The sequence below is a fragment of the Lontra canadensis genome, unplaced genomic scaffold, assembly GCF_010015895.1.
Source record: "Lontra canadensis isolate GAN:19392208 unplaced genomic scaffold, GSC_riverotter_1.0 scaffold18, whole genome shotgun sequence".
Lineage (NCBI taxonomy): Eukaryota > Metazoa > Chordata > Mammalia > Carnivora > Mustelidae > Lontra > Lontra canadensis.
The window spans coordinates 6,975,929-6,996,871 of record NW_022631012.1 but is presented as its reverse complement, the minus strand read 5'-3'; the positions used below and the strand labels follow the sequence as shown (position 1 = coordinate 6,996,871).

Genomic DNA, 20,943 nt, shown 5'->3' with positions numbered 1-20,943 from the left:
ACTGAGTCAAATAAATCAAGACTCATTTAACCCAACTAATTTCTGAGGACTTCAACTCAGCTCCCACCAAGCTCTGAGGCTCATGAGAGACGAGGGACTAGGTCAGACTCTGAACTAAGCAGACACTTTCCAGGATTTTGAAAGATTTAATAATATCACCATTTCCCTGAAGCTCAGTTCTTGGAGGCGCACAACTGGCATTTAAAAACCCAGTGACTAAAATGTGAAAAGAAGTTTATAATGGAAATATGTTAACACATGGAAGAGATAGGTTTGAAAGACCCACCTACACACACACACACCTTGATCACTGAAGGAAATCCTCCAATTTCAATTCTAACTAATAACTGTCTAAATGAAGAATATGGATAGAAGTACATAAAGAATAACTTTAAAAAGAAAACCATTTATTCATGCAGCGTTACTGTGTTTTCCACAAGATGTGGTCTGGGTTGGGTAATCTGCGGTGAGCTGACAGGCTTGCAGTAGCACCCACACTGAAATCAGTACAAAGCCCCGTGAAGCATCCCCGGGGAGATGCAATTTGGTGTTCTTGATATGAGCTGCAAACTCGTCCTGAAATCATTACATTAGGCTGAATGTGGACAGGAATCGTGTGTCTAGCCATGCTCCCAGCTAATGGAAAAACAATTTTAAATCAAAGGCAGATATTTCGATAGCAACCCATGTGGAAGAAACAAGCTTCAGTCATTTCTCTAGATACCTCATTTTGCTAATCTCATTGGCTGGAAAAGTAGGGAGATTGCATCAGACATTATATCTTGGCAGATAGTTATGAGAAATAAGGGCCTCTTTTACCTGCTCATTCAAAAATTGTGCTTAAGTTTCTTAGTAACAATCTAAAGCCCGGAGTAGGAATACTTGTGAAGTAATTTTGGTTGTGATTATTCTGAGATCTGATTGTAAAAGTGACAGACTATATCACAGTTACAGATCCTAGCTGAAAGTCTTACAGTATTTTTTAACAGTTCCAAGAACACAGAATTTATCTAACTGCACGGAGTTTTATTTTTTTGTTGTCCCTTAGAAAGCGATAATAGCCTTGTATTTAGATAATAGCCGTGTATTTCATTTCCTCTCAGAATAAAATCACTTTTTAATTTTCTGAAGGATTTCAGTAAATAAAAAGCTATATGTACATTATAATAAAATACGTAGCTTGCCAGAATTCTTTTCACAGTTATTAATCTGTTTAGTTCTGAATGACACTGTCTTTTGCAGACAGTCTGTAGCTCCCTTTTAGACTGCTGATATTGGAATATAATTTGCTAAATAAGATCTCTAAGAAAATGAGGGAAAGGGGAGCAGCTATTAGAGCAGGAGATTAGATGACCTGAAAACCTTAGATGTTCCAGAAGTCATCCAAGAGAAGGGGAATTCTTAAAGTAGAATGAGAACAGCCGCTTTCATGTGTTTTAGTAGTTTTGAAGTCCTGATAGATTCACAATTTGTTGAAACTAAAGCCCCAAATGCAGCTAATGACACTTTTAATCAGCTAAGTTGAAAAACAAAGCCACAAAATCTGGCTAATATTAAATCTTACAGAGAACAAAGAGCCATATTCATTTACTGAACCTAAGTGCTATTTATATACTTACAGTCCTGATAATGCTTATTCTTCTAAAATTCAAAATTAACTAGTCTTTGTTGGCTATCAATTGTACAATTAGATCTCAAATTTTGGTGACAGTCCTCACATGGAAGAGACATGTCAAGTCATGCTGTGTAGATTGTGTTTTAAGAACTAGCCTCCCCTAAGAGATATGTCCTAATAAGCCAGCCTCCTAAATTAAGTGTATTCAATTCCCAACAGCATGCAATCTTTTCTCTTTGTAACAGATAACCCCTACACCTAATATGTCTGATTTTTTGAGGGGGGAGGGTAGGGGAAGAGGATGCATTGCTATGAAATGATCTCTCTCAGCTTATTAGTTTATGCATGCTTTTGGGTACACCAAATAATATCCTCATTTACTTTTTCCAAGATCAATGGTACATAGGTATGCTCACACAGCACAGCACCATTTTGTTTAGTGAATCATGCTTAAGACATGCATAAGAAGATGTTCACAGTATAACAAGTGCAATGATTGGGTTTTTATGAAACCATTTTAATGGGGAAAAAATAATCTATGGAGTAAAAGGTCTGAAAAGATATGTACCAAAGTGGTAAGATAATGGCTGGCTTTCTTATTTTTGTTTTTTATACTGACCGATACTTTTTTGTAATAAGAAAAAAGCTAATAAAATAAGTTTGACCAAATTAAGTGGGTGGAATCTTGGTAACACTATTTTATTCAATAAGCTAATTTAGTCCATAAATATTGATTAGCCCTCGCTATACGTCAGGTCTAAGCCCTGGGGATAGAGCAGTGAACAAAACAGATAAAAAGCCGTGATGTTTTGTAGCTTAGATCTGGTGGGGAAAGCAGGCCACCGCATTCGGCTACAGAAATGGAGCAAAGCCCAAACTCCATATCCACGCGTGACGGCCCGAGATGGAAAGAGACAAAATACCATGTCATCTGGTAATAAGCAAGAAGACAGGAAGTGTGTGGGGGGAAGGGAAGTAAAGGATACTTCATTAAGGTGACAGTTGTGTAACCACCTAGAGGAGGTAAGGAAGCAACCCTGCAGTTACTGGGGAAAGGAAAAACAAGGACAGAAGCTCTCACAGGAGCCTGCTCAAAGACCAGAAAAGGCCGGTGTGACCAGAACAGAGGAATGAAGGGACAGGCAGTGGGAGATGAGGCCAAAGTGGTAACTGGGGAGGAGACTGCACATGGCCTTGGCTTTTACCCGCAGTGAGAGGTGAAGTCATTCCGTTGGATGAGGGGTGACGTCATCTAATCTACATGTTAGCTCTAGTTGTAGTTTGAGAACAGACTGAGGGGGGAGATCAGTTCCTGCACTAAGGCAGGGGAAAGAGGACAGACCTGGGTGGTAGCAGTGGAGGTGGTGGCGAGTAGATGTATTTTGAAGGCAAAGCAACAGGATGGCTAGAGGGGCGGGGGGCCCCTGTCAGCTAGATGCGGAGGTCTGCAGCAGGGACAGCTCGCAACAGCAGTGAGGGCAGGAAGATTAGTGCCGCTTTGGGTCTATGAAGTTCACGATGCTGGCAAATGGCCAAAGGACCTTTCATCCTTTGTATTTAGCCTCCCCTCAACTCTCTAGAAAGACCGCTTTCCCCGGGATTAACAAAGGAAGGAGTGGGAACAGAGTCTTGGTAAATCAGGTGACACTGATAGGAGCTGGGCAAACTGCTAAATCTGGCAGTGCCAGTCTGATAGGATACACACCCATACACTCATTTTTTTAAAATAATGTTAACAAAAATGAGATTCTTTATGATAGAAATTTCTCACTTTTTGGCAAAGCTGAAATCTCAATGAGAACTAATGCTGAATATAATTATAATTTCGAGGAAATGACCAAAGACCAGAAAAGGTGGCTTAAAGGTAGCAGAATCACATTTGGTATTCTCTTAATACTCTCAAGTTGAGCTGTTTAAACAAGTAGGACCAAATGTTCCATAATTCTGCCCTAAACAACTGGGAGAACAGGCACACTGTTCCCTATTGACGTCAACTAGTGTTGGAGAGAAAGTAGTTTTAAATTGGTATCACAATAGGAACTTTGGGTGCACTAGGTATCCAAGTCTCCAAATCACATTTTGATGATAGAGAATGGGAAACACTCAGATATCCACATTAATTTTCTAGAATGTCTTTCCCTGGACCGAATCGTGTACTTTAACTTCACTCAGAAGAAAATACAGGACTTAAATTTCTGAAAATCGAGTCCAAACAGCTGGTGTCAGTTTGATGTTTTTAGCAGTCTAAGGTAAAATAAGGAAAGCGAATAGAATGACTTTTAAAATCTATTTTTTAAATTATTTTTAAAAAAGTTGTTATTTATTTATTTGTCAGAGAGACAGAAAGCGAGCACGAGCAGGGAGCCTGATGTGGGGCTTGATCCCAGCACCCTGAGATCATGACCTTAGCTGAAGGCAGATGCTTAACCAAGTGAACGACCCATACTGTTTTAAATTTACAGGTCTGTAAAATGGGAAGGTCTAGCAAATGCTGACCTCGAGAAAATGTACTTGTAAATGTTAAGCCAGCTGTCAGGATGACTGAGCCACCATGAGCTTGGGAGTGCCTGTGTCAGCAGCCCCACCTTCTCCCTCATGGGCCATCACCATCTGCCACCTCCCTGCCTGCCTTTGCGCTCTTCTACACGACCCCGATCAAAGCTTTAGGAGAATTCGAAGTGGTTCCTTCTAAGAGTCTAGAGACCTGTGGCCATCACCACTACCAACAGCAAACGTGCTGGGGAAAGCGGCAGTGACCTGGTCCCGCGCCGGGACTCTGCTGCTAACCAGCTTTGTCACCTCGGGCCCGTCACGTAGCAGCCCAGAGTCACGGCTCTTTCTCTTCTTCCTAAATACCATCTGTTTTCCATCGAGAAGGACTGCTGCAAAGAACAAATGATATATTTTTTAACTGATAAAACCATAATTCTCTTACATGGGCCCAGGTACCACCACAAATAAATGAAAGGGGCTGGTGAGAAGCAAAACAGGGCCACAGCGTAATCTCCACTGAATGACCCTGGGTTTGGGGAGAACAGGAGCAGGTCAGACTCTGCGAAGTGGAGCGCCCGCGATCTAGTGCTGACTGCTACTAGCTGGTAAGGAGGGAGGCCCTGTGTCATCAGAGCTGCTGATTTCCTCAGCGACACCACGGAGCTTCACTGGGTACACATGAAAGCTCCTGGTTACTCAGCTGTTAGCAACTATTTCACAACTTTAAAAGCCAGGGGACCATTCCTGAAAGGCCAAACGAAACATGTCTGAGGGCCAAATTTGGCCCCGAGGTGCCTGTTGGTGACATGTGATATACACACACATCCTACTGTTCCTGTGTTTCAGAGGGATATATAGGGCTGGGACCCCCTACCAGTTCTTCTCAGTGTCCTTCCCAAAGACTACCCTATGGCTGCTCCTCACAGTGCTAAGATTTTCCAGAAAGTTCTTCATGTACCTTCATGTGTGGATACTGTAAACAACTCTTCTTGTGAAAAGTTAACTGGGCCTTGAACCAATCCAACAGGGTCACCATCTGGGAGTCCTCAGGAACTGAATTGTCAGTACTGTAAACATTTTAGACTTCATGGAAGACACTGACTTTTTCTAAACTAATCATCCCTGCCAGTCAAGATTTGCAGTATGGGTTCAAGAACAAGGCATTCATTTAACAACAATCACAAGAATATTGAGGATGAAGACTGGGCGGTCATCATAATGAAAGGCCTAAAAGCAAACTGTGACTTCCCAAATAAGGCGACGACCAAAGTTAGCTCTCTGGTGGGGAAGCACCAATACGATTAATCAGTCTGTTTTCAGTTTTCTCACGACAGCAATATTAACAGTTTGCTTTATTCTGTTTATATGGTGCTGACAGGTCTTCAGCACGTTGGGCCTACTTGCTGGGGATTAATGGCTACTCCTATACGGAGGTAAAAACCAGGCAAGGAGAAAACGCCTTTCACAACTAGATAAGAACTGGCTTCCCTTGCTCTCTTTTGTTCCCCTGCTGCACATCAACTCCTCTTTTAATTTCTATCAAGGTTACATAAGATGTTCTATCCAGTAGGTTCTTGTGTTTAAGTTTTACTTTAAATGTTGAGTTCCCAAGTGAGACAAAGGGAACCTTAAATATTATATCTAAGTTCATCATCTCTCCTATCAAGGGTGCTGTTGGCTAATTTTGTTTTTAAAATGCCAGACTCCTTATAAGGGTAAAAGGTAAGAGATGGCCTCTGGTGACAGGAATTTTAGCATATTTGGTGGGTAATGGTTCCCCTTTGACCTAGGGTTATTTAGTGCATACTTTAAGGCAGCAGAAATGATACTAAGTACGGCCCAGCTGTAAGAAGTATAGGCATCCCAGAAATAGTCCTATTTCAAAATAAAAAGATTTAAAATAAGACCAGCCCCGTATAAGTACTGCTTGTTATTGGTATCCTTTTCTCTGTGCCAGGATGGGAAGACATGGTAAACCCAAATGTTAACACCATACAAGTATAGAGAAACTAAGATAACAAATTTCTTAAAAAATCAATGTGCCTCCTCTAGGGTTCTGTAGGAATCTCATTCTTTGGTCTTAAGGAACCTCCTGCCCCACCCATTTTTATGCAACAACTGAATGAATAAGTATGCATCACATACCCAGGAACCTCAAGCCCTGTGGCCAGAGTGAGCTCTCTAACCCACTTCCTCTGGCTCACTGCTCTCCTGACCGAGGAACAGGAAAGGGACTGATTCTAGTCAACAGGGCATCAGCGGAGGCTTTTTTTTTTTTTTTTTTAAGATTTTTATTTATTTATTTGATAGACAGAGATCACAAGTAGGCAGAGAGGCAGGCAGAGAGAGAGGGGGAAGCAGGCTCCCCGCTGAGCAGAGAGCCCGATGCGGGGCTCGATCCTGGGGCCCTGGGATCATGACCTGAGCTGAAGGCAGAGGCTTAACCCACTGAGCCACTGAGGTGCCCCAAGCGGAGGCTTTTGAGTGGAAACTTCTAACTCAGACTTTTAAAGCCGGAGATAAGAACATTCTAGGATAGTAAAGCAGTATTGATAATAGTATTTATTGAATGCTTACTATGTATAAGCACTATTGTATGCACTTCAGTTGTAAAAAAAAAAAAATTTTAATTCCCACAACAGAATGCATTAAAGTAAGTTAAATCGTGTTCGAAGTACAAGATATTTGACAGGAGACCAACATACTGGAGTAGATTTGCATAGATCTTGAGTTCCGTACTTGTACTTAATAATTTACCTGACATGAAGATTCAATGAGGGAGGGAAGAAACTGACGTGAGGCTAGTTGGAAGGATACTGCAATAGTCCTGAGACTCCAAGCCAGGGTGTACATTGAAAGTGAAAAGGAGAGGAAAGATTTGAGACTTATGCCCCACAACCAACTAAATTTTTTTTGACTGATTTGTTTTTTAGTTCATCTATTCATTCAAGAATTATTTTTGAGGGTTGCAGATGGGTCAGACACTGTGTTAAAGGACATCTAAGGAAGAAATAAAATCCAAAGACTGACTCCCTCCTCAAAACTGGGCTATTAGCCATCATTCAGTGGTCTCAAGTGACACACAGTAGACATTTGTCCATCCCTCCCTCCTTTCCATCCTTCCATTCAAAACTTACTGAGTTTTGGTCATGAACAAGTGAGGAAAGAAAAATGAAGGAAAGGAAAGGAAAGGAAAAAAGACTGCTATCTTCCTTTTCATAGTCCTAGGAGTATCTTCTTTCTAGAACTTCCATTCCTTTTCTGGTGGTCTGGCCATAAGGCAAAACACAGTGGTAAACCACCAGACTTTGGGAACAGCATAGGTATTCTTAGTCATTCAAATGAAGAGAGGATCTACTTACTTTCTAAATGTATTCGCTGAAGTGGCATATTTATTCAAAGCAAAACATTGTGTCAGAAAGATATCTAGGGGCACCTGGGTGTCTCAGGTCAAAATCTCAGGGTCTTGGGATCGAGCCCTGGGGTGGGCTCCCTGCTCAGCAATGATCTGCTTCTCCCTCTCCCTATGCTTCTCCACCCGGTCTGTAATCACTCTTTCTTGCTCTTTCTCTCAAATGAATAAATAAAATCTTAAAAAAAAAAAAGGGGGAATTTAATATGATTCCCATGTGTAGATTTTAACACTGTCTAGAAGTATAGGCACAAGAAAAACTAGCTCTGAGCAAAGCCAAAAGTGAATAGAACAAACATACTTTGAACATTAAAAATCTTGTATCTCATTTAGTTGGTAAATTAGAGACATATAATCCTATTGCCTTCCAGGGAAAGCCCTGATCTTTTAAAATTAAGATTTGCCTAGCCTTTATAAGAATAAATCCTCAGCAATTTCTAATGCATTCTGAAAAACAACTAGGTAATAGAATGACTACCACTGACAGGTATTTTGTTTTATGGCAGCTGCCTTTTCATTACTATTTTATGAGAGCTTGTCTAGATATTATGTATTCCTCACTATCTACATTAAGTTCTTTTTAAAATGTCTTCTTCAGATGGCTGGAGTTATGTCAGTTTCTTTGGATCTAACCAGATCTCAAATAACAAACTATATCACTTTAGTATTTTCCAAAGGTTCTTTTGCATGTAGGCTCAACTCCAGAAACCATGACTAAGGTATGCTTTTGGTTATTTCTATTAAAACATTAAAAGGTATTTTTAGGGACCCATGAATACCATCAACAATTATTTCAAGTGTAAGCTCGTTCGTATATGCCAAGGGTGAGACTTGAAATGCCCATAAAATCTAACTGTAAAAGAAGGAATCTGATGAGAGCAGGCACATTTTAACTTCAGTTTTATGCTGAGGATCTGAACCTGGTAGGGACTTGTGTGTTCTACGAACTCTGCGACGATAACGAAGCTACGGAAGAGCAGCCTGCACGGATGGGGACATGAAAAGGCAGAATCCTGGGCCTGTGCACCTTCATCCCAGCCTCCACCGCCCACGCCACTTCCCATGCCAGTTTCTGTATGGAAGGTAAGAACTAAACCACCACCCACTTATTTCCACTGAAAGATGTCTTTAAGTTATGGTACAGTTCAAACACGCTCATCTTACAAATGGAACTAGGAAAAGTGTAAACACTCCGGAAGTGATCAGTGAGGACCCACCTGTAATTATCTTCTCAAGTGAACCTAAGGGGAAGAGCAGTTGTCACCGCTGTGGGAAACTAGTTCCCTGCATGACAAGCCTTCAGTTATGCTGAGATAATTACCTTCATTTTTCTGGGCTCAACCAGAGAGGACTTTGGAGGAAAAAAGTCAAAGATGAGCCCAGAGGGAGAGGCGCAGAACTCGAGAGGGTGCACACTGGGAAGGCGGGGAGATGATCTGAGCGCCGTCCCCGAGTGAGAGGCAAACCCAGTGGAACTGCCTGGCCCGGTGACCTTACCTGCGGCGCAGGTCCTCGGCCACGGCGGCCCGGCAGCTGAACAGGTAGGCTCGCAGAGATTTCAGCCGCTGCCGCAGCCGCACCACGGTGGCCAGTGGCTCGGCGTGCCGGTACAGCATGGGGTTCTCCTGCTGGATGTCGATCAGGGGCTCTTCGTACACGTACTCCAGAAACTCTTTGGCCTGCTTCGATACCTACGAAACAAACTTCCTCAGTCAGTCTGGCAAATCATCCATCTTGCCACACCTCCTCCAAGTAGGAACCAGAGTTTAAATATCAAAGGCACATTATTTTCTGAACAAGCCAAGAGAAAAAGCCCATAATTTAACTAAATATGAATTGTGTCTTTTCTTTCTCTCTTCCGTGAACTTGTAGAAGTAACCTTGGCATGGAGAAGAATTCATTAATTTTGAATCTTGATTATGGTGGTGATTACACGAATCAACATGTGATAAAATGACACAGCACTATATAGACCCACGATACCCATGGCCACTTTTTTTTTTTTTTTGGATATTGTACCATAAGTGATCTAAGATGTAACCAATTGGAGAAACTGGGTGAAAGGTACACAGGATCCCTCCTTATCTGTGCAACTTCCTGTGAATCGATAATCATTTCTAAACACTGCTGTTAAGAGTCTTTTAATTTTTCATTTTAAAAACTACACACACGTATATTCTGTACTACTTTTATAAGTAGCCTTTTTTAAAAAATAGGTAAATCATGTACATATTACAAAATTCAAAAGGGATAAGAGGATCGCTTAAAACAATCTGCAGAAAACAGGCTGAAAAAACACACTTTGGTGAGCAGAAAGGAGTGCTCTTAGAATGACATTGAGCCAGGGTTGACTGACTAATCTATCCATCCAATTCTATATCCACTTCTGGGAGTAAACATCAAGACTATGAAAAAGTGAAAATGTCATTGTCATTAGAGTAGAAACACAATGCATCTGAGATACAGAAGGAGTAGCTTAAATAATATGTAACAAGTAGGGAATTTGGGGGAATCTTTACATATCAATTCACTGATACCAGATGTGGATTGGCTAATGATATGTAGATTTGGCTTAGTTTCTATTTAGGGAAGGTAAAGCCTCTCTAAAAAGTTTCTACCAAAACTGCTGTAGTTCTGGGAGTAATGGTAGAGTTCAACATTAAAAAAAACTTTGCTTATTAAAAAGAAAATTGAAAATCCACTATGCCTTACATTCCAGGCTAGAAGTATATTAATGAAGATAAATAGGATATAGTCCTTACCCTTAAGGGACTCACTATTTAGTATCAGAGATAAATATTTAAAAGAAAAACTGCATGTAGCACATAGCCTGGCCTCTACTACAGAAGAAATACGGATGAGGCCCTCTGGTAGCTTAAAGGAAGGAGAAATCAGCTCTCTTGGGCAGAAGGGAGCCCCTGGCAAAGCAGGCTATACTGCCTCAGGGACTCGAAGGATAAACAGAAATTCACTTGATGGGCAAGGGTGGGACAGAGGGGATGACCACTAGCAGATCCAACCAGGAGAACCCTTCGATATGAATAGGTGATAACTAAATGTACGGCTATCATATGTTGATTAAAACACATTTGTGTAATTTAGTATTTTGTAATATAAAATAGAACTCATATAAAAGTTTGTTATAAAGAGATACAAAAAAGCACTGTTTTTTTTTCCGTAATAAAAGTCACGTTTTTTTCTTTATTAGCATTTTTTTTTTTTAAGATTTGACAGAGACACAGTGAGAGAGGGAACACAAGCAGGGGGAGTGGGGGAGGGAGAAGCAGGCTTCCCATTGAGCAGGGAGCCCAAAGCGGGCTGATCTCAGGACCCTGGGATCATGACCCGAGCAGAAGGCAGACGCCTAACGACTGAGCCACCCAGGCGCCCCTCCTTATTAGCAATTATTTTTGAGGTACCTGTTGTGTGATCCTTTGGGGGTCCTGCAGTTATGTAGGTGGTGAAGTTTACAGTTTCTGAAAATCAGCTTACAAAAAGGCACCCAGAATTAGCCAAAACCTTCCACTACTTAACTGGACGGGAAGTAACTGTTGGCAGGGATACATAATGCCTCACTCTGAAGCACGGAGACACAGGTACATGCCACATAGATACGACAGCAGGCATCAGTGGAGAATAAAGCAGTCATGGCCCTCTCCTCATGTAGCTCAAGGTTTGGTGGAGAAAAACAGAATTGGTTCAAATATTTTATCATGGCTAAATATTTGCTATATTTAAATATCTTAAGTGGGGGGGAAAAACCTGATGGTGTTCTGGGAAATGAAGTACAGTCCACTTGAAACTGTTGCTGAAAATGATGTATTGTACAATTCAATTAGTCTTTCTAGCTCTACTGAGCAGTGTTTATACTGAGTCACGGCCCTGCTGAATTAGGTTAACAATACTACCTTTTAGTAGGTGAACAGAAGGACAAAGGGCACCGGCCAGTCTCCCAGGCCTGAAAAGGCTTCGCTCTCCAGGTGGTACTTAAGCGCAAAAGGGAAAAAAAAAAAAGTCTTTTTCAAAGACAGTAAAAGCAGTGAGACAAATGGGACAGCAGCTAACGACATCAGTGTTTATAAGGTGAAATTACTAAAAACAAAAACAGAGCTAGTATCAATAACGTCTACGGCTCTGCTTCACGAAGTTATTACCGGTGTTGAGAATACAGAGCATACCGCGACCGCCGCGGCCGCCGGAGCGGGCAAACAAATCCTCGCAACACTGAGCCATGTTTTTGGCAACACGGCTGAGCACATGCTCACTTTTGAGAATCCACCACTTACAATGGTAAGAGAATTTTTGACAGAGCTAAGAATTTGGCATAAAATGCTATTTTTGCAAAAGAGAGTGCTGTATCCTCACTGATTTCCTAAGTTCTAAATAACCCTGCATACTGGTATAAAGCTTTTTAAGAAAGATCACGTTAAAACATATATAGATACTTAGGGAAGGAAGCCAATGATATTCTTAGGTGATAAAGTTTATATGAGAAACTTTCTTTCCTGTTAACAGAAATATTACATAAATTACATAAATTATATGTGAACACCAAATATATTCCACCTAAGAGCTACTGTCCTATTTTCTGCCAGCCAAATTATGAAAACCCTGAAAAGCCCAAGCGCTGTTTCGGATGTATATAAAAAGTCAGCTCACAGGTGCAGGTAGATGGACCCAATACATCTTAAAAAATGGTGTTGGTTGGCATTCTTTTCCATGATCCCACTCCACATCAGAAACAACTTTTGTAGGGTCAGTAGTTCATTTTTCAAACCTACTCATCTCTCGATATTTTACTAACACTTAATGTTTATTAGTAATTAATATAATTTCTTACTATAGCTTTTTTAGCTTAAAAACAGACTAAGCTATAAGAACTCAAGTCTGTGACTTGATTTTGCCAGTTTGTGAACTGGTGCCCGCTTCACAGCGCTGCAGTCTGTGGGATTCAAGAGTTGAGGAGGAGGAAGTCAAGGCAGAAAGCGGCTCCTCCACACCTCACACACGGGTGTCGTCGTCGGAGGAAATAGCAAGTGGGTTATAATCAGCTTCAAATTATAAGGACCAAATGTGCTCTATAAACATATGTATTTATAAGTAAACATATTTGTTATTTGAGAAGTAACCATCATTGGTACAGATTTAAACATAATACATCTTTTGTTAAGCTGGTGACAGCTACCGCTTAAAAACAGAATTCTCAAATGTTCAGGTTTACGTAATTCTGAGAAAGAGGTTCTGGAATGGTGTCCTGGTATGTTCCCCCACAAAAACAGCCCCGGGGGAGAAAGCAGTGGAGCAAAGGGAATGTTTAAGCAGAGAGGGCAGTTTGGAGATGATGTGGTGGGGGTGGGGAGAGTGAGGACTTCAGCTGTTGTAAGGAAGGAAAGAAAATGCATTAGAATAAAACAGATGAGACCATAATTTTAGAATAACAAGAATTGGTGCAAATAATCTAGTTCCATTTTTCTCAGCCTGTGTTCTAAGGAATACTGGTCCCACAAAAATGGTGCTCTGAAAATGCCACATGCCACATTCTTCGCTTAGTGATTCAGTGCAGCATGTCCGCCTACGAAAGCCTGCGGACATGCTGTCTGCTTCGCCTGCTTAGCCCAGCAATTTCCCAAACCTAGCTGCAGACAGGGCAGCTGTTCAGTGTTGTGCGGGCCTTGGGCAGGGGGCGGTGGGGGATGAAAGTCAGTTAGAGGCCCCTACCTGTCTGGAGGTAGGGGCCTCTAACTCCTTCCATCCTCTTGCCGTGAGCTGTGAGCTCCCAGGGCTGCATTCTCTTGAGGCGTCCTGTTCCAATTCCAGAGGCTGTGACCCTCCTATAGAACCCTCTTTTTGAGCAACACCTATTAACAAACATTGAATCCAGAGAGCTTAAGGAACTTAACTGCTCAGATCTCTGGATACTCTATTCTGTGCTTTTTAGCATTTACATTCACAGTGTTTTGTATTCTTTAATAACTCTACCGTAAACTACCCATTTGTTTACTTGTCAAAAGAGGTGATCCCTGTCCACGTTCTGTCCTTCCCTTTCCCCAAATACAAAGGGAGACTAACTGATGATGTAATTTGGCAGTATGCTGGCCATTTGATTTGAACTATGAAACAAAAATTAAAGTCCAGTAAACCATCGTTTATCCAGAAGGTACTTATTTGTGTATTTGTTTATAATCTTTCTCCCTCCGTTGGAATACGAGCATTCACTATGTCCCCACTGCCTAGAAGAGTGAGCGTGCTGGGTGTTCGACAAACACTTGCTGAAGAAATGTACAAGGGCTTTATGATGCTCTGGCTGTGACTCTGAACCACACACTCTTACTTTACACAGACTTCTAAAGGCTCGGCTGTTTGTTTCTAAGCTCACCACATCTTTAGAGTTGAGAGAGTAGACAAGGGGAAGGACAGCACAGTCACACCAGAAGTGACAGCAGGAATCCTGGTACCAAGGAAGAAAGGGGCCTGCAAGGAGCTACAGGTAAAAGTGCAGCACACGAAACTGACTGAGGACAATTTAGAACGTGCAGCAAACTCAAAAATGTACAAATCTACATCCAGGAAGGTGTCCTCAGTCTCACTCGTGAATGAAAGAACGTACATTCAAAACAATGTATCAAGTTATGCATTGAATCATTACCTGTAATAGCAAAAGACTGAAAAGAAAAAAAAACAAAACCAACAATCCATCCAAGAAAGGACTGGTTAGATTGTCATGTGTGTGTAAAAACGTGTAAGATTCATGGTGGAATATGGAGTGGCTGCAGAAAAGACAAAGCAGGCAAGCCCTGGAAGAGGGATGTGATCGAAACGGAGGGGCGAGCACTCCAAGAGCAGTGTGTAGAGACCACCTACCCTCACTGCTGTGTGAATAAGCACACGTATGTAAATTACCTCTGGAAAGCCGGGTAAGAAAAGCGTAATCTAGTTGCCTGTGAGAAGAAGAAGACAGGTGGGAGGAAGATTATCTACGTATGCATGCCCTTTGTACTTTCTGAATCTTGAAGTTTGTGGAAGTATATTATATTTGAAAATAAAGAAAGAATAAAAGTATAGCACTGCAAGGCAGCTTCCTTTGGAAAAAGTAGCCTCCTATACCACATTAAACCACACCGAAGTAATCACAGGACAGAACAATCATATTTATAATTCTGGGGCATTAAAAAAGGCAAATTCCTATACATATTTTCTGAAATAGAATATATGGAGCTAAGTGACAGTTAACAATTTTAAAAATAATAAAAGTAACAATCACATTACCAAAAATTTGGAGAATAAACATCAGGAAAGAAAAAAAAATGTATCACAGTCTTACCACAGTAAAATAACCACTTACTGCTTTGGTATAATGTTTCCTTCCCTGTATTGTCTCCCCCCGCCCCCGTGTTCATTGTGGAAAATCGTGGCAAAAGTCTTACTAAAATCAATCCCAAGCATAATACTTCTTGATCCTCTTAAAATAGGCAGTGGGGGCTAACGGAGGAGGAATCAGGAGATCTTAAGGTTAATTGCAGTTTGTTCACAAAATCTCCAAATGACTCTGAACAAGTGGTTTTTCCCAACAGTGAGCTGCTCTCCAGCTCTGCGAGAGCAGTACAGCTTGCCCTGAATGCCTCTCAAGATGTAGAGATAGGAAATAGTTTATGTAACATGGAAAACCCCTAGCTAAATGGAATGTGAATATTCAGGCTAGGACATAAAAATATTTTTTAAAAGCACAAGAGAAGGGAACTATTTAGGAAGATCTGAGGCCAAGTCTGAGGTCCTCACCATCTCTTTGTCATGCTTGATACTTCTGAATGGGAGGATGGAGAGTAGGGGGAAAGTTGTCTTCAAAGAGTTTCATTAGAAAATGGCTATAGAACTCAAGGACAAGGTTTAGGTGCTGTGTAATCCTGGAGCTCAATTTAATTTGCGAGATGCATACTGGAAAATGGATGAAATCGTATTTTAAAAATAATTAGGAGTATTATTACTCCAGAGAGCAGACAAGGAAACACTTCAGATGACAGATTTCAATCTGCTCTGCAAAATCATTTTTTCACTCTCTTAAATGGATATTCAAGCCAGTCACGTACTTATTAAGGATAGGAGGCAGATCTAGCAGAATGAGGTCTGGTCTTGGAAACTGATCAGTCTGAATTGATCCTCACAATTAGAAACATTAAGTTAAATGCTGGTGTCTGAACAAAGACAGACCGACCCTGGACTAAATGAAATATAGTTACTTAATGTCAGCAAGAGATGATCCGATAAAATCGACCAGCTCTGTTCTTGCTTTAAAATCTTCCCTGGTCCACTGACAACCTGGGAAGGAAGGTCTGACAAAGGAGATTCTCCTCATGTACAACGTGGATGAAGCAAGGGTACCCAACACGTTCAATCAGTTACTTACCCTCTCAGCATCAAACCTTGTCATTTGAACGATCAGCACGGCAAAATGTCTGCTCTAGAGAAAAAGACTGCAAGCATCAGTGATGGTTAAATTGGTGGCTTCAGTGGCTCCCTGCAAACAGATCTGGATCTCCTCCAAGTCCATCTTTGTCAGCCACGCCCGGTTCTCAGACTTTCTTTCTCTGGTGCCACCTCCTCTGTTATAACTCCCCAGAGTGCTGCATATTCTGCTGGCAGGTGCCACCAGCCTAAGCTCTGGGTGGGCGCGGGGCCGGGACTGCCCCCCTCACTTGCTCTCTGTACACCTCTCTTAGCTGTCAAAGCCCTGCTCTAAGCAGATTAATCTAAATAATCTAAACCAAACTCAACTCTAAATACACTTTTATCTAATACACACATGGCAAATATATTTATAGCCTATATTCAGAGTGTCATGTACAAGATGCAGAGGAGAGACTGATAACTGTCTGGGAGAGGGGAAGGAAAGAACTGGCAGAGGAAGTGAGGTTTAAGACAGGCTCTCTTAGGGTCTGCTTTGCTGAGTGAGGGCAAGGGGACGATGAGAGGTGTGAAACAGCACGGAAGGACTGAGGAACAGGAGGGACTGTGACCTTACTGAGGATGCTCATGGCAGGGGGCATGAAGGGACTAGAAGAGCAGGGACCAGAGATCACAAAAGATCCTAGTGTCAGGTCAAGAGATTTGTGTTTATCTTCTATATATTCATAATAAAAGCTAGCATTAACCAAGCACCCGTGTGCCAGTCATGGTGCTAGGGGCTTTCTGCGAATCATCCTTCTAGGGCAACAGCCATCTGACGGAGCAGTTGCTATTATTATCATTACCACCTCCATTCTAAGGGTGAAGAAACAGACTGAGGGCACAAAATTTACCCACAGTGAGATTAGGGTTTTCTGAACCACTGCCCGGGCAAGACTCGCAGGCAGGAAGCACAGTTAGGAGGCTACCAAACTCTGTCATGGGAGTGACGCCCAAGGTTTGAGTTTGTGAGGTGGGACGGCAGGTGCAACAGCGTGCAAATCCCGTGGTTGGGTTTTGCTAACTGATTAGATGGGGTGGGGGTGGCAGAGGGAAGAGCCCAGGCTGTCTCCTGGCGCTGGCAGTGGGGACTGGTGGTGCCACGGACATTCCAGAGGCACAAGTGATGGGGGTGATAAAGCCAATTTGGGAGTACCAAATTGGAGGGGCCCATTCCTTACTGATTCAGGATATATTCTTGTTACCTACTATGCACCAGAAACTGTGCTAAGACATGTTCCCTGTGCCCAGGGAGCTCACAGAGAGGGGCAGCATAACTATGTCTTAGGCACTATTCTGTTTACTTCACATGCATGAACCCATGTAACTGCCAGAGGTCCTATGAAGTGCTACTGTCCTCATTTTACAGATGAGGACACTCAAACACAGAGACACTACATAACTTGCCCCGGTTAGACAGCTATTAAATGACCAAGACAAGACCCGAACTCAGGCAGTCTGGATTCATTTTACAAATCAGTAAACAGGTTCAGGAAAGTTCAAGTGATTTGTTTCAGCAAATCAAGCCCCAAATAAGAGGTGGAGGTGGATAAATACCTGTTTAACCGCAAGCTCCTACTACTTACCCCTTAAGTAAGTCTAATTATAGACACACACACACACACACACACACGCACACACGCGCGTGCACATACGGCACGGTGGCGGCACGAGGGAGAGAGCCAGCAGTGCAGCAAATAGGGTAGGGTGGGGAATACCAGAAAAGGTGTTGCCAACGAGGATATGCTTTTATCAGCTCTGGAAGAATGAAGAGGGGCTCCCAGATGGAGAAAGGTATCTATAGTACATGTGGAAGGATGATCTCTAAACAAAAGAAAGGGCTCTTCTTCCTATGATAAGAGGGGAAGCAGTAAGCCCAGGTACAAATATAGATACATTTGTAGGAATTCATATCCATATCTTACAGTTTCAGTGTTGTCCTTGAAGTGGTGGCAAGGTCATATGCTGAGAAGGATGGGCATGAGGCACCATGAAGACAGTCAAGATGTGAATGGTTATTGGATTGACCAGGAGACAGACCTACCCAGGGATACAGAAAGGTACCAGCCAAATGGCCCCTCACAACTTTCGTGTTTGTTTTAGACTTCAAATATTACAGGTAGGTGACAGTTTGGGGTCCCTTGCCCAACTACCTTGTTCCCAGGTGATACAGTTACATTGACACCAAGTCTCAGACACCTATTAGCAAAGAGGTACAAAAGCAGTCTTACAGACTATGTTTGGACAAAACACTTTGTGTGGAAGGTTCATTCAAGGCAGATGTGACAGCATTGTGGCAGAAGGGTCAGAGAAGCTTCTAGTCACTCAGGTACCAGAATTTTCTGTTCTGGCAGAACACAGGACCATAAACGAATCCTAAGCCTAGAGTACTTCAGCGGATTAGATTCCCCAACTTGCCAAATCCTACCGCAGGACAATCCCCATATCTTGAAGACTATTAGGTTGAAACCAGAGCTAAGATGCCATTTGGCAGTTAAACCCACAGATCTCCCTTTTAGTAGCAAAAATGGAGCTGGAGATAAGCGTAGGAATCATCAGGGAGTTGAAACTAATGAAAAGAAAGAGAGAATGCAATAAAGTGGGAAGAGAAAAAAAAAAAATGAAGCGAAGGAACTGCAATATTAAAGGTGTAGGCAGAGGACAAAGAACCAGGAGTGACCGAGGAAGAAGAGAATTTGGAGAACCAGGAGTGACTGAGGAAGAAGAGAATTCGGAGAACCAGGAGTGTGCCTTCCAAGTCAAGGCAGAAGAATTCCTGGTCCAACACTGTATTCCGGAGAAGTCCAGTAGAATAAGAAACTGAAAAGGGTCAATCAGATTTGGCAAAACCGATGGAAGAGCTAATGAGCAGAGGCAGAAGAACCTTCTATAGGAGGAGTGATGTTTCTTCTCTGGGTGGAAGGAGGACAAGGAGGATGGATGTAGGCGTAGACAAGTTTATAAAAGGGCTGGCAGAATTATTGCCTAATCACTCCTATATCTCTATGAAATAGAAGGTAAAGGCACTTCCCGAGTGACCAGGGCTGGGTCTTTAATCTCATTTTAGAATCACAGGTGCTGGGGTGCCTGGGTGGCTCAGTCATTAAGTGTCTGCCTTTGACTCAGGTCATGATCCCAGGCTCCTGGGATCAAGCCCCACCTCGGGCTCCCTGCTCTGTGGGAAGTCTGCTTCTCCCTCTCCCACTCCCCCTGCTTGTGTTCTGTCTCTCTCTGTCAAAAAAAAAAAAAAAAAGAATCACAGGTGCTGAAATAAATCAATATGATGACAGCTACTGATATAAACGGAAGGGAACTTCCCTAAGCTACCCACTGGCACCTATACCCAGACTGTGCCTTTTCTCTTACTTCCTGCTCCAAGCAAAGGCCAACCCCCCACCTACATGATTCTTTTCACTCAACCATATCATTCTAGCAATTCTTTCTCTCCTAGGTAGTTCACATCAACATAGAAAACATGCTGTTATTTCTTCCATTAAAACAAAAATCAAACTTCCCCTCTGGTTACTCCCCATCTCTCTCTCCACGCCCTTACAGCAAAACTTCTCAAGAGTTCTCTGTTCTTGTCACTTATTTCTCTTCTGTTCCATGTCAAACTCACTCCAATCAGACCTTCTCTCCCACTGCTCAATTCAAATTGCTCTCATTAAGGTCACTCATTACCTCCACATTCCTATAGCCCATGATCAATTCTCAGTGCTCATCTTATCTGACCTACGTATCAGCTTATGTCAAAACTGATCTGAAGACACATTCTTTGTGTGGCTTGTTGAACACACTAGGGTCCTCTCCCTCACTATGCACTCCTCCTCTGCTGGTTGCTCCTCCCCTCTCTACCCTCTTAGGGCGAATGCCCCAGTGCTCAGACTTCCTCTCCTCCTCGGTTGACTTGCATTTTTATAGCTACCAAGTCTGCTATTTGTACTTCTGGGATACCCTGCTAGGTTGTTAGCAGTTACTCTGCAAAGCGTGCTTCTCTCTTCCTTCCTTTTTAAAAAATAAAGAACAGTCCAGCTGAAGGTCTAAGGGTGGCTCAGTGAACTGCTCCTTGGTGTGGCCATGCACCCAGAAATCCCCTTAGCTTCTCGTCAGCTTCTAGTTACAGGAGAGATGGACCTGCTGGAAGACTGACCTTCACATGAGTAGGAGTAGTCCTACTCAAAATAAGAAATACCTTGATTACATAAGTCCTCTCCTTCAAAAGTCACTAGTATGCCTGTGCATGCGTTATTTTCCTTCTTTTTTTTTTTTTAAGATTTTATTTATTTCACAGACAGAGAGATCACAAGTAGGCAGAGAGGCAGGCAGAGAGAGGGAGAAGCAGGCTCTCTGCTGAGCAGAGATCCCAATGCGGGGCTTGATCTCAGGATCCTGAGATCATGACCGGAGCCGAAGGCAGAGGCTTAACCCACTGGGCCACCCAGGCACCCCTATTTTCCTATTTTTACCCTCTGAGAATATTGTGATTTTGGAGGTAAGAGCTAATTAAAAAACAATGAGACCTCTCTATCTATCAGAATTCCTTTTTAGCACCCACAGTTAATTATCAAGGCCCAGAAGTAGAAACTGCTATATTATCTTTTTAAGTGAGGAAATTAATAAAAAGTCGTAGTTAAGACGCCTTTAAATGTGAGATATTTAAGAAGCATTAGTTAAGGTCTCGTAGCTTTTATGAGACTACCTAGTCAAGGCTGCTTAAATTCTTAACACCATTATTTCTTAATCCACATTACAACAGCTGAACACCCACCCTGTGATTATGAGGTGAACTCAGACTCTCTGCTTACCTTGTATTTTGAAGTATCCCAGTTGTGGACTATGCGTGCCGGGATGAGAAAACTGTCGTCCACATGGCAGCCGCTGCAGTAATACCACCCACTGTAATTGCACACCTTGGCCTTCCCATTGGAGAGACCTATGGATCGCTGGCATCCTGTCCAAGCACAAGAATGAGTCTCTGATTAGT

General features: G+C 42.3%; 1 protein-coding gene across 4 annotated transcripts in view; it reads right to left on the bottom strand.

Annotated features, from left to right (window-relative positions):
• Positions 1-20,943, bottom strand: part of PLEKHM3 (pleckstrin homology domain containing M3) — a 174,528-nt gene that overhangs the window by 88,219 nt on the left and 65,366 nt on the right. For all 4 annotated transcript variants that reach the window (XM_032859947.1, XM_032859945.1, XM_032859948.1 and 1 more), the window contains exons 4-5: positions 20,765-20,910; positions 9,018-9,211 (exon numbers count right to left, since the gene is read on the bottom strand). In XM_032859947.1, the coding sequence (XP_032715838.1) occupies positions 9,018-9,211; positions 20,765-20,910 (340 nt within the window). The remainder of the gene's footprint in view (positions 1-9,017; positions 9,212-20,764; positions 20,911-20,943) is intronic.